The sequence below is a fragment of the Sus scrofa genome, chromosome 7, assembly GCF_054392235.1.
Source record: "Sus scrofa isolate SSC_HxYL_T2T_F1_AM1 chromosome 7, Sscrofa_HxYL_maternal_Yorkshire_Landrace_v2.0, whole genome shotgun sequence".
Classification (NCBI taxonomy): Eukaryota; Metazoa; Chordata; class Mammalia; order Artiodactyla; family Suidae; genus Sus; species Sus scrofa.
The window spans coordinates 58,162,392-58,176,048 of record NC_139389.1 but is presented as its reverse complement, the minus strand read 5'-3'; the positions used below and the strand labels follow the sequence as shown (position 1 = coordinate 58,176,048).

The 13,657-nt window shown below is 44.2% G+C and overlaps 1 protein-coding gene across 1 annotated transcript in view; it reads right to left on the bottom strand.

Annotated features, from left to right (window-relative positions):
- Nucleotides 1-370: 370 nt before the first annotated feature.
- Nucleotides 371-13,657, bottom strand: part of ABHD17C (abhydrolase domain containing 17C, depalmitoylase) — a 58,780-nt gene continuing 45,493 nt past the window's right edge. The window contains exons 2-3 of the mRNA XM_003128448.5: nt 5,797-5,976; nt 371-1,842 (exon numbers count right to left, since the gene is read on the bottom strand). Coding sequence (XP_003128496.1) covers nt 1,623-1,842; nt 5,797-5,976 — 400 coding nt within the window. The 3' untranslated portion in view covers nt 371-1,622. The remainder of the gene's footprint in view (nt 1,843-5,796; nt 5,977-13,657) is intronic.

Here is a 13,657-nt window from a genome sequence, read left to right as displayed (position 1 = left end):
CAGCAGCTCGGGATCTGAACCGTGTCTTTGACCTACACCACAGCTCACGGCAACGCCGGATCCTGAACCCACTGAGCAAGGCCAGGGATTGAACCTGTGTCCTCATGGCTACTAGTCAGGTTTGTTAACCACTGAGCCATGACGGGAACGCCTGGAGGCCCTCTGTACGTTACTGCTACAGGCTTTCTATCTTGACTTCCCCAAAAGGAATCTATGGTCTCTTACAGAACAAAAACATACACCTGGAGAAAGGTAATGACACCTGTAAGCCCCAAGGGTTTTGTCTTAGAGCCAGAAAAAACGTTTTCCTCGCATTAGTTGTTTTCTTTGAGGAAGAGATGAAGGAAAAAACGACCTGTGAGAGCACACATTCTGATCCATGCATCCTTTATTCCATGACCGACCGCTGTGTTGCACCCAAGCAACAGTACACAAACTGGCAATCAACCGCAATCCAACTGTACAACAATCTGAGGCGTACAGTACATTTAAGGCTTTTAAATTTGGAAAAAAAAAAATTCTTGTTAATAAAATCAAAGAACCCCCAAACCCAAACCCCCAACCGATACAAATAGTGTAGCAGTTTTAAGCATCTTACATTTCTGATGCTTATTTGGCGCAACTCCAGTGTCAAAACCCAAATAACTCCTAAATGAAAAAGATCAGTTTGGTGAAATTTTAATTACATAAATTCTTCAAAGCATAAACTTGTAATTTTTGTCTTGGAAATGTTATAAAATTCTTTTAATAGCAAAACATAGGAATAAAAACATATTAACAAAATGTATTCAATCATTTACATTACAAACAAGGAATTTGCAATTTGTTGTTGTAGCCTGACAAAAGAAAACTACCCATTAAGAATCTATGCACAATGTAATTGCAAATATGTACAGTACTTTAAAAAAGCCTACAAGGAGGACTTTACAGAAGGAAAGTCAGCTAGGCTCTTTGTTAGACCACCCAGACAATCAAAATATTAAAACTCTGTGGACTAGTAATAAATTTACACTTAAAAAAACCCCAGTTTCCTTTTGTTTAAGAATATTCCAGTTGTATTTATTTATATGGTTCCAGTTGATGAAGCTGTTTGCGATAGTTCCAGGAAACTACCCTTTAATTGATTTGTTTGGGGGACAGATCAGCATGTGAACAAAAATTTCATCACAATGGTTTTCCAGTTACACTATCACAGCTTCACAAATGGACTGAACCCATGAATCCAGTGGCTGAAGGAGAGCTGGTCAAATACTGAGAACACGGGTGGAGAGAAGGTTGAGTCCTGCATAAATGAATCCTAAGTGACAGGTAAGGTGGAGAAACAGGTAAGCATCCTTTAGACAGCACGAGAAAACGGTCCCCCCCCAACTCAGCTCTCATTCCCATTCTGCGAGGCAATGAAGCTGGATGTCTCCACTGTTGGGTTTAACGTGACTGTGTGGGAGTTAGTCGAACCTCTAGATAGGAAAGATTGAGATTTCCTCAGCTCTTTGAGTGGGACGCCCTTAAAAGCCGGGCGCTTCCTCGTGGTCATCACGCCATGACAGCTATCCAGGTGAAGCATGTGCAAAAGAGAGGACTCTTGTGTTCACAGTAAATGAGGTAAAATCAAGTCGCCGTCTTCAGGAATTAGGAAGTTCGTGAGATATGAACTGTTTTAGTCTTTCTAGGTATTGTGCATAAAGCTCTATGTCATTGTGCCCGGCCCCTTCGACCCAGAGGGGCTCCACGGCCCGGGGACAGCGCTCGTACATGGCCAGGCCATGGGAGAAATCGATGACCTCGTCTTCTGTGCCGTGAATGACCAGCACGGGCGAGGTGACCTTAGATATCTTGTCAATGCTGCAAGACAGGAAGGGGCGGGGGAGAAAGGCCTTCTTTAGTTAGGCTCACAGATAACGCACAGCACACAATATAACAACTTAACATACGAGTGAGTTCCTGTCATGGCGCAGTGGAAACGAATCCGACTAGGAACCATAAGGTTGCGGGTTCGATCCCTGGCTTCACCCAGTGGGTTACAGATCCGGTGTTGCCGTGAGTTGTGGTGTAGGTCGCAGACTCGGCTCGGATCTGGCGTTGCTGTGGCTGTGGTGTAGGCTGGCAGCTGCGGCTCTGATTCGACCCCTAGCCTGGGAACCTCCAATATGCTGCAGGTGCAGCCCTAAAAAGCAAAACAACAACAACAAAAACACCCAACTTAATGTAGAGTCAGCAATCACAGGCAAGGAAGCTCAGCCCACTGAAGGTTTTTTTCCCCTCCCTTTTTAAGTAATTCATCTTTTTAAAAAATAACTGTTTCATTTTGTAATAATTCTGGATTTACAGTAAAGTCACAAAGATAATACAGAGCTTCTCTCCACCCATAACCCATGCCGCGTAAGACTAACACCCCGTGTTACCGCGGCCCATTTGCCAAAACCAAGACACCGACGTTGGAACATTACTAAACTCCAGAACTTTATTTGGATTTCACGAGTTTTTCCACTGAGGCCCTCTTTCTGTTCCAAGATCCCACTGAGAATACCACAATGAGCTTAGCCACTGTGTTTTTGTGAAAGTATTTTATTAAAACCAGAAGCCCTCAGCGTCATCAGACTGACAACCCAGTAACTAATATCTCTGATATATTCCTGTTGTGGAGAGAGGATTTTCTTTTTGCAAAAAAATAAACAAGGTAGCAGAGGGGAATGAATGTCTCTTTTGAAAACTGAGCACATGACAGAATCCATGGCCCTGAAGTTTTCAGCGCCCTTACTGGGAGAGCCACCTTCAGAATTGACTAATAAGATCCTCCCAAACCTCATTTCCTAAAAACGAACCCCTTGTATGGTGAAAGATAAAAACTGTATTATCCAGCTGTGAACATCCCGTAACGGTAAGATGTGGTCGTGCAGGATCTCTATTTACACAAATCAAGTCTACCTCCCAAGGGCACCTATTTGAGGATCTCCCAAAGAACGCATTTCCCGCGAGGGATGCAGAAGACTGTAAGCCTTGCTGGGGCAGGCGCAGAGGCAACTTCTCTGAGGGAGGTCCCTGTCATTGTCGCACTTGAGAGAGGGGACCCCCTGGTCTGGTCTGGCCTCTGGCCAGAATCTCCCTCCCAGGGAACTTTCTATATTGGAGCCCAGCCAAAGTTACAAGAGGATACAAACTAGTGCTCCTCGGAGGGACCATGCTGTTCAGAGTCAGAGCTCACATTTATTTAACATGGACCACAGCCGGTTGCTTTGCACTTTACATACAGAAGCTCATTTCATCTAAAGTGAGGCACAGTAAAAGAAGAATGAGCATCTCTGTTAAACCCAGGAGGGAACTGAAGCTCTGCGAGATTGTCAAAGAACAGGCATGAAGCTGTCAGCACAAAGGTCTGACCTCAGTGACGCTCCGCAAAGATCTGCAAACAGCTTAGCACAGAGCCTTATGAACAACTCACAGAGTTGCCAACCACCTCAAGTCATCCCGGAAGACTGCAAAGTCTCATCAGCTGGAATAGTGCAAAGTCTCATCAGCCGTGTAATTTGCCAAGTCAATTTCTCAGATTAGAAATCTTGTTTAGAAATCTACTCCTCCTAAACGTAATTTTTAAAGTGGCTTCTTCTAAGGAGGCAAGAGTCCACTTATATTCAATTAGAAATATATCTACTGACAGCTCCGTGCTGCGAGATGAATCTCTACAGCCTGGAGAGTGTCTCTGAGGTTAAATGCCACCATATGATTTTAAGTGTACAGGAGGTAAATGAAAATAAACCGCCAACCAAATAATGAACAAGACTTCTTTTATATTAAAAAGGAAATGTGAAAGTACCCTCCTTTAAAGAAAAGGACACAGGGAGTTCCCATTGTGGGGCAGCAGAAACAAACCAACTAGTATCCAAGAGGATGCAGTGGTTTGATCCCTGGCCTCAATCAGTGGGTTAAGGATCTAGCATTGCCGTGAGCTGTGGTGTAGGTTGCAGATGCAGCTCGGATCCCGTGTTGCTATGGCTGTGGTGAAGGCCAGCGGCTATAGCTCTGATTTGACCCCTAGCCTGGGAACCTCCATATGCCGCGGGAAGCGGCCCTAGAAAAGGCAAAAAGACAAAAAAAAAAAAAAAAGAAAAAAGTCAATGTGATTGTTAATGGTTTGAAACCTATCATATTATCACTTTATGGTATTGAATAGGAAGAATGGCCTTTTCTGGGGCTGTCTCCACTCCCAACCTTCATCAAGCCACTCAAACCGCTTGACTCTCTGAGCCTCAGTTTCCTAATCTGTCAAATGGGTCTTGTGAGATAAGGAGCATGAACTGTGTAGTCTGTGCCTGGCAAATCAGACAAACGCAGTAAAGACTAGTTGCTGGTTTCCCATTAATTAATAAGCTTCAATTAGTTGTGGTAGCTGTTTTCTAAGGTACATGCTAATTTAAGAGGAGGGGGGGTATAAGGGGAACCTATTCATTTGGTTGCCAGGGTAACCCCTAGCAGAGCTCCCACAAACATGCTAAATATCTCCCTTTCGACAGGCCAGCCTCTCATTACCCATTCAGCACAAATAAGGCCACACTTGAGAGGCACATGAGCCCTACTTAGCATTCTCAGCCACTTCTCTGGAAATCTGCAGCTCCCTCCACTTTCCCATGAAGCTGAACTTCACTGACTCCTGGTACAAACTGTACAGAGGTGAAGTTCGCCCAAGGTGTTAAAAGGTTTCTCCTTGTGAAAGGAGACAGGCTGCACAGCAGACGTTTCTGTAACCAAATGATATTCTTTTTTTTTTTTCTCCTGCAATAACAGAATGGCAGCAATTGATGGGTCCATCAAAAGCCCAAAACTGTATGTACTTCTGCTGAGGCTTTTTCTGCAAAACGGCAGTGTGAGTTCTGCTGTAAGACTCTCAGACTGCTCTGGCAATGCACCAGGAGCAAAGCTGACGGGGCAAGCAGTTTTTTTATTAAATACTTTCCTCGGCTTAGATTTCCAAAAACAAGCAGAAGTTTTCAAAGAGAGGTATTCAAGCTTCTGCATGTGCAGTACAGTTGCTTGTTTTTCTTCCTTCTGTGAGGGAACCAGAAAACAGTGGGAGCTGGGTTTGGCAGTACCCCGCTGCCCCCAGGGCACCAGCAGGAGGAGCTAGCTGAGGGCTCTGGTGTATCCGCTTCCAGCGGAGGGTGCCGGTGCTCTGCAGGGGAGGGGGGAGGTCTTCAGGGACAAACGGGCCAACACGAGGAGGAATGCGGGGTCGCAGTGACTGTGGGGGTGCTGGCGGTGGGGAACCGCTCACTCACGCTGTCCCTGCAGCCCGTTACCAGCGTGCAAGGAGCTCACATCACTTTTTCTCTGACCTAAAGTCTGACTAAAAAGGGGAAATTTCAAAAGTGAGGCTCCTTGTGGCTTCTATGTGAATGTCCAGACCACTGCTAGTTGCCTCAGCACAGATTCTGCATTTAGCCCTTGAGACTCAACGGTGCTGAGCGAAGGTACGAATACCGAACTTACGAGTTCCTTTAAGACATGTGGGCACTTTTCTTCTTATCCTGCACAGCCGGCTGAACCAATTAGTCCTGGATATCGGTACAAGCAAGGTCCTAGGACATCATCTGGTAGGTTTTTTTTTTTTTTTAACGCAAAAGAGTCAGGCCCAGGGGACCAAGTCTCTGGCTGATGTGCATGTCACAGCCACCTTCATATCCCCCGAGGAGCCCAGCACAGGGCTTTCGGGAAAGACGTATTGGTGGCCCACAGTTAATGGCAGCATCAGATCTGAAGCAGGTCACTGGACGCCTTAACACTTGCTGGGAGGTGTGAGCTTACCTGGGGAAAGCATCAAAGCAGTAGGTTTTCCTGGTGTCAGGAAAAGCCACGCGCAATCCAGACATGAGCGGCGAATGGAGGATGACAGCTGCGCACTCGTACCTGGAGGCCAGGTCTACCGTGGGGACTGTCCCGATGCTCTGACCGTACAGGATGATGTTCTCAGGACTCACGCCGTACCTGGAGAAGCCAGAGGGCGTGTGCCATCAGCTAACATGTGGAAGAAAAAGAAAGAGAGAAAGCCCCCACACCCACCAACTTGAGACCACATCACCTAATAGACACACTTTCACTGAAAATGGATATGAACTCCACAAAAATGATAGAGGCCCATGGAGTTCCCTGGTGGCTCAGTGGGTTATGGATCTGGCGCTGTTACTGCTGTGGCTCAGGTTTGACCCATGGCCCAGGAACTTTGGCATGCCATGGGTGTAGCCAAAAAAAAAGTGTTAGAGGCCCATCTCATTACCAAGTGACGAATTTTTGCAAAAATAATGAACATGACATTTTTTCTGGGAATTAATGATATATATATCAAAAATTTCAGGAGTTCCCGTCGTGGCGCAGTGGTTAACGAATCCAACTAGGAACCATGAGGTTGCGGGTTCGGTCCCTGCCCTTGCTCAGTGGGTTAACGATCCGGCGTTGCCGTGAGCTGTGGTGTAGGTTGCAGACGCGGCTCGGATCCCGCGTTGCTGTGGCTCTGGTGTAGGCTGGTGGCTACAGCTCCGATTCGACCCCTAGCCTGGGAACCTCCATATGCTGCGGGAGCGGCCCAAGAAATAGCAACAATAACAACAACAACAACAACAAAAAGACAAAAGACAAAAAAAAAAAATTTCATTTTCAGAGTTCCCATCATGGCACAGCGGAAGCGAATTCGACTAGGAACCATGAGGTTGTGGGTTCGATGCCTGGCCTTGCTCAGTGGGTCAAGGATCCGGCGTTGCTGTGAGCTGTGGTATAGGCTGCAGACTCAGCTTGGATCCCGAGTTGCTGTGGCTGTGGTGTAGGCTGGCAGCTACAGCTCAGATTAGACCCCAAGCCCGGGAACTTCCACATTCTGCGGGCACAGCTCTAAAAAGACAAAAAGACAAAAAAAAAAAAAAAAAAAAAGGAAAAAAAAATTTCATTTCTGTGTTTACAGAGTCAGCTCATTTCCTATTCTTCCCCCTTTAGAGTTTCTTTGATCATCTTAAATGTATTTCTGAAATAAAAACAAAAGGTTTTGATGGAAGGTTTGAGGAAGGAACTAAGGACTCCTGCATCCTGTACCCCAAATCCCTTTGTCAGGGATTTTATTTTATTTTATTTATTTATTTATTTATTTTTTTGTCTTTTTGTCTTTGTTGTTGTTGTTGTTATTGTTGCTATTTCTTGGGCCGCTCCCTCGGCATATGGAGGTTCCCAGGCTAGGGGTTGAATCGGAGCTGTAGCCACCCGCCTACGCCAGAGCCACAGCAACGCGGGATCCGAGCTGCGTCTGCAACCTACACCACAGCTCACGGCAACGCCGGATCGTTAACCTACTGAGCAAGGGCAGGGATCGAACCCGCAACCTCATGGTTCCTAGTCGGATTCGTTAACCACTGCGCCACGACGGGAACTCCATGTCAGGGATTTTAAAACACGGAGCCGCTCAATGAGGAGCCACAATGAAAGACGCTATCAGAAAGGAGCCTTGTCTGGTACATCCACAGGTCATCCCCCAGGGAGATGCTTTTTACTGAAGGAAAGTTACCCCAGGGACCACCTCCACTCTAAGAGCCCCTGAGCTCCTTCTCTGATGGACCAGAAGGTCCATTTCAGCTGGAGTTTTTAACTGAGAATTCATAGTCCCTAGAGGGGAAATCACAAATAAGATTAAGGGTCTCCTCTTCCTTCCACAATTTTCATCAAAAGTAGTCTGTGACCCCCCCAAAGCATGAGGGCCATTGGATACTGCATGGAGTGGGGAGTGGGGGCGTCAGAGGGTACCTGGGGGACAAGCATGGTTCCAAATCCCACATCTAAAGTCTAGGCTCTTTCCACAGTGGCCACAGGAGATTTTGTCATCAATTATAAAAAGATACATCAGAAATCAAAAACATATATAAGAGGATATATAGTGTTTACACACACATGAGAAGGAGTAAAATGAAAACTGAATGTAGTTATTGAAGGACAGAGGATTACGAGATGATTAACACAAAAAATGAGAAATAAAAGAGGACTTCCCATTGTGGCTCAGCGGGTTATGAACCTGACTAGTATCCATGAGGATGAGGACTTGATCCTGGCCTCGTTCAGTGGGTTAAGGATACGGCTTTGCCGTGAGCTGTGTGTAGGTCACAGATGCAGCTCAGATCCTGAGTTGCTATGAGCGGTGGTGTGGGCTGGCAGCTGCAGCACCAATTTGACCCCTAGCCTGGGAACCTCCACATGCCACGGGTGTGACCCTAAAAAGACAAAAAACAAACAAAAACGGGGGATAAAAAAAAACCCCACTAGCCATTAATAGAGGAAAATACAACAAATTGTATTATATTAAATATAAAGAACTTCTGGTCATCAGTACACACCATCAATTAAGTAAAAAAGGCAAGCCACCAAGTGGGGAAAGATATTTGCTACACACATAACCAATAATGGGCTCACATCTAGAATATCTAAAGAATGTCAGTGGGGGGGAAATGACCCAATACGGAAAAAATGGCATTTTATATATGGGCATTTAGTAAAAGAAGAAACTTAAATGGCAGAGAAGGAAGAAAAGAAGGAAGAGAAGGAGGAAGGGTTACTCAGCTTCATTAGTAAAAAAAGGGAGCTGCACAAGCATTGCTGGGAAACCTGGACAGCTGCATGCAAAGCAATGAAACTAGAACACACCCTCACACCATGCACAAAAATAAACTCAAAATGGCTGAAAGACTTAAATATACGACAGGACACCATCAAACTCCTAGAAGAGAACACAGGCAAAACACTCTCTGACATCAACATCATGAGTATTTTCTCAGGTCAGTCTCCCAAAGCAATAGAAATAAGAGCAAAAATAAACCAATGGGACCTAATCAAACTGAAAAGCTTTTGCACAGCAAAGGAAACCCAAAAGAAAACAAAAAGACAATTTACAAAATGGGAGAAAATAGTTTCAAATGATGCAACGGACAAGGGCTTAATCTCCAGAATATATAAGCAACTTATACAACTCAACAGCAAAAAGCCAATCAACCAATGGAAAAAAGAGGAAAAGACCTGAATAGACTGTTCTCCAAGGAAGATAAACAGATGGCCAGCAAACACATGAAAAAATGCTCCACATCGCTGATTGTAAGAGAAATGCAAATCAAAAATACCATGAGATACCACCTCACACCAGTCAGAATGGCCGTCATTAATAAATCCATAAATAACAAGTGCTGGAGGGGCTGTTGAGAAAAGGGAACCCTCCTGCACTCTTGGTGGGAATGTAAACTGGTACAGCCACTATGGAGAACAGTTTGGAGATACCTTAGAAATCTATACACAGAACTTCCATGTGACCCCACAATCCCACTCTTGGGCACATATCTGGACAAAACTCTACTTAAAATAGACACATGCACCCGCATATTCATTGCAGCACTATTCACAATAGCCAGGACATGGAAACAACCCAAATGTCCATCAACAGATGATTGGATTTAGAAGATGTGGTATGTATACACAATGGAATACTACTCAGCCATAAAAAAGAATGACATAATGCCATTTGCAGCAACATGGTTGGAACTAGAGACTCTCATACTAAGAGTGAAATGAGTCAGAAAGACAAATACCATACGATATCACTTATAACTGGAATCTAATATACAGCAGAAATGAACATCTCCACAGAAAAGAAAATTATGAACTTGGAGAATAGACTTGTGGCTGCCTGACGGGAGAGGGAGGGAGTAGGAGGGATCCGGAGCTTGGGGTTATCAGATACAACTTGGAATAGATTTACAAGGAGATCCTGCTGAATAGCTTTGAGAACTATGTCTAGATACTCATGTTGCAACAGAAGAAAGGGTGGGGAAAAAAATGTATACATGTAAGAGTAACTTGATTCCCATGCTGTACAGCGGGGGAAAAATAAAATAAAATAAAATAAAAAGGGAGCTGCAAATGGAAACCACAACGTGAGATACTAACAAAAATGCAAAAGGTGCCAATACCAAGTGCAGACAAAGATGGGACCACAGGAAATCTAGAAAAAGGACACAATGAACTTTGCAGAACAGACACTAGCTCACAGACTTTACAAAATTTACGATTTCCAAAGGAGACAGGTTGGGGTGTGGGGGGATGGGCTGGGGGTTTGGGATGGAAATGCTCTAAAATTGGGTTGTGATGATCGCCGCACAACTAGAGAGGTAATCAAATTCATTGAGTTAAAGAAAAAAACAAAAGATGTGACCACAAGAACTTTCCTTCACTGCTGATGGGGGATAGAAGCATTTTGAAAAAAGGTAACAGTGAGGATATAAGCACACATACCCAGTGACCAAGCAGTTATATTCCCAGAATATTCACCACAGATGAGTGCTTGGATACACCAGGAAATACATTCAAGACTGTTTCTGGGCTGCTGGAGACGACCCTAATGTGTGGCAACAAGTGGAAAGTTACGCCACAGGATATCAGAGGACAATGCTGATGAATCTTTTTTTTTTTTCTTTTTATGGCTGCACCTGCTGCCTATGGAGGTTCCCAGGCTAGGGGTCGAATTGGAGCTGCAGCTGCTGGCCTACACCACAGCCACAGCCACACAGGGAGTACCTCGGGTCCTTAACCTGCTGAGCCAGAATGGGAACTCCGATATTGGTCAATCCTAGAGACATGCTATTAGGCAAAAGGGGCAGACACAACAGGGTATGTGCTCTACACTACTATTTGCAAAAAAATCCCCCCAAACCCACCAAAATGAACCTACTGTTTACAGACACTTAATTGAAAGAAAACCAAGAAAGTGAAGCCATGAAAACTACAGTAGTATAAGCAATGAGGTCCTGCTCTGTCTATAGCACAGGGAACTATATCCCATCTCTTGTGATAGAACATGATGAAAGATAATATGAGAAAAAGAATGTATATGTTTCACTGGGTCACTTGGCAGTCCTGCAGAAACTGACCCAACAGGGTAAATCAACTATAGTTTAATTAAAAAAAATTAAAACTAGCTGGATATATTGTTATATTTCACAACAAAGGATTATTTTTAAAAAGTTCACCAGGTATTTCAGATTTGGAGACAGCCCTCCCCCAAACAGTTATACATCATGGTAGATTCTGTGCTAAAAACAAATCTTCTAAGGAAACACATGGCCATTAAAAATTATGTCTCCTCAAGAGCTAATGTGGGGAAAAACTCATAATGTTGCATAAAAAGCAGCCTACAAAAAACAAGGTCACGTTGGTATTTCTTAAAACAAAATCTATCTATGGAGAAGAGACTTGAAAGCAACATATTAAAATGGTAATAATGGTTATCTTCGGGGGGGAGACGGGGTGACTTTTTTTTCTTTCAAAATTTCATTTCTAATTTCCTTTCATTAATAGGCAGTGATTTGTGAAAATAAATACACAAAGGAAGCCATCCCGCCGGACCTTTCTGCACAGGGTCAGCAAGCCTTCTTTCTTTACCATGTTCCTGTTTTCAAAGGGGCTTTGCAAACTAAAGGGCTAGTGAAATGTTCAGATTTGTCAGTATTACATTAAGGACTTTGCACGCTGTTTTTTTCCCTGTCTTTATTACACTGACAACAAATGGGGAGCTGAGAAGGCAGGGGTGGGGTCGGGGGGAGGCGGCTAAGTCTTTGAAGGTATGAAAGATTTGGGGAGAACGCTGAGGCCTTTTGGGATAAGGATGCTCAAGAGCTTCCTTTTTTTTTTTTTTTTTTTTTTTTTGCTTTTTAGGACCACACTTGGGGCATATGGAAGTTCCCAGACTAGGGTTGAATCAGAGCTGTAGCCACCGGCCTACACCACAGCCATAGCAACGAGGGATCCGAGCCATGTCTGCGACCTACACCACAGCTCATGGCAATGCTGGATCCTCAACGCACTGAGCGAGGCCAGGGATCAGACCCTCGTCCTCATGGATCCTAGTAGAGTTCGTTAGCCGCTGTGCCACGAAGGGAACTCCCTGAAGTGAGTCCTTTTTATTGCACCAGTAGGGTGTTGTTGTTTTTGACGAGAACAGGTAGAAAAAGTTCCAAAATGAGAAGAATCTGAATTTCTTGGTTATTTTAAAAAAATGTAATTTTCCTTATTTAGAAATGTTCCATACTTAGAAATTCCAAGCGTTTGTGGACTCCTCAAACTAACCATTGTTTGATACTGAGTAAAAAAAGGGTTGGACCAGATCCTGAAGCCCGTTTAGCTCTCAAGTTAAATTAAAAAGATAAAAGATAAAAACAAGAGATGGTAAATGGAATCTATTACTATGTCCATGTGAAATACAGGGCATTTAAAGATCATAGCTTTTGAAAAAAAGAGCAGGATTAAGTGAAAAGTATTTTTTCAAAGACATCAACAAACCCAAAGTCCAAAACCTTTAATCTAAAAGTAAAACAGATGTTAAACCCTCCTAACCTGGAATAGGTCAGTTGTGCAGCAGGCAAACACACAGGCAAAAACAGAAGAAACATTCAAGCCAGATTTTTTTTTTTTTTTTTTTGCATTTTTACATATAACTTGCTATTTTCGGTTATCATGGTAACAAAACATTAAGAGTGATTTCTGGAGTTCCCGTCCTGGCTCAGCGGAAACAAATCCGGCTAGCATCCACGAGGTCGCAGGTTCAATCCCTGGCCTCACTCAGTGGGTTAAGGATCCAGTGTTGCCGTGAGCTGTGGTGTAGGCTGATGGCTACAGCTCCGATTCGACCCCTGGCCTGGGAACCTCCATATATCACCGGCTCAGCCCTAAAAAGACAAATATATATATATATGTATATATATACAAAAAATAAAAAATAAATTTAAAAAAGTGATTTCTTCTAGCACACACTGCTTTTTCAGACAAGAGACAGGAGAAGGAGACGGGGCAGGAATGGCCTACAAATAACCTTTTCTTCAGTGGGTCCCATCTGCAAGGCCGTCTTTAGCAGTCAACTTCCCTGTTGCTCAAAGAGAAACACAGCAGCATGTGGTGGGCAGTGAGTCAGGAGACAGGGCCTACATGCACTGCTTCCCTTCTCCTGCTCACTTTCCCTCGTTCCCTGGCTTGTCTGCAAGAAGCATGCTTTTCCACAGCTGGGCTGACCTTCCACCTGAGTGCCAGACCCCACTCTCCACGACTTTGAGAATTTCATCCCCACCCGGGCAGAATCCCCGTCATCCATCCCCACTGCCACGTGCGTCTCCAAGCTTCTGAAGCTTAAAGGCCTGTGTCTCTACGGGTGCTTCATTCCTCAGGGATGGACCTACCTCTCGCCTCCACATCCTCAACGCTAAGGAAGGCCCCTGAAATCTTCCCTCTGCTCCCATGATGTCCTGCAGGTTGCTTGCTCTCAGCAGTACCAAACCCAACTGCCTTTTTCTCACTCATCCAATTTGACTTCTCAGCAGTTGACTCTAAGAATGAGGCCCTTCTGCTTTTCTTTTCTTTTTTTTGTAGCTATAACATTTTATTGTATTTTAAATTTGATTACCATGTTGTGTTAGTTTCAAGTATTTCAAGTACACAGCAAAGTCAATCAGTTACACACACACACATCCATTCTTTTCCCCTATATACGTTATTATAAGCTACTGAGTAGATTTCCCTGTGATACAGTAGGTTCTTGTGAATCACCTATTTCATACAGCAGTGTGTGAATATTATTCATATCCTCCCAACTCTCCCCACCCCC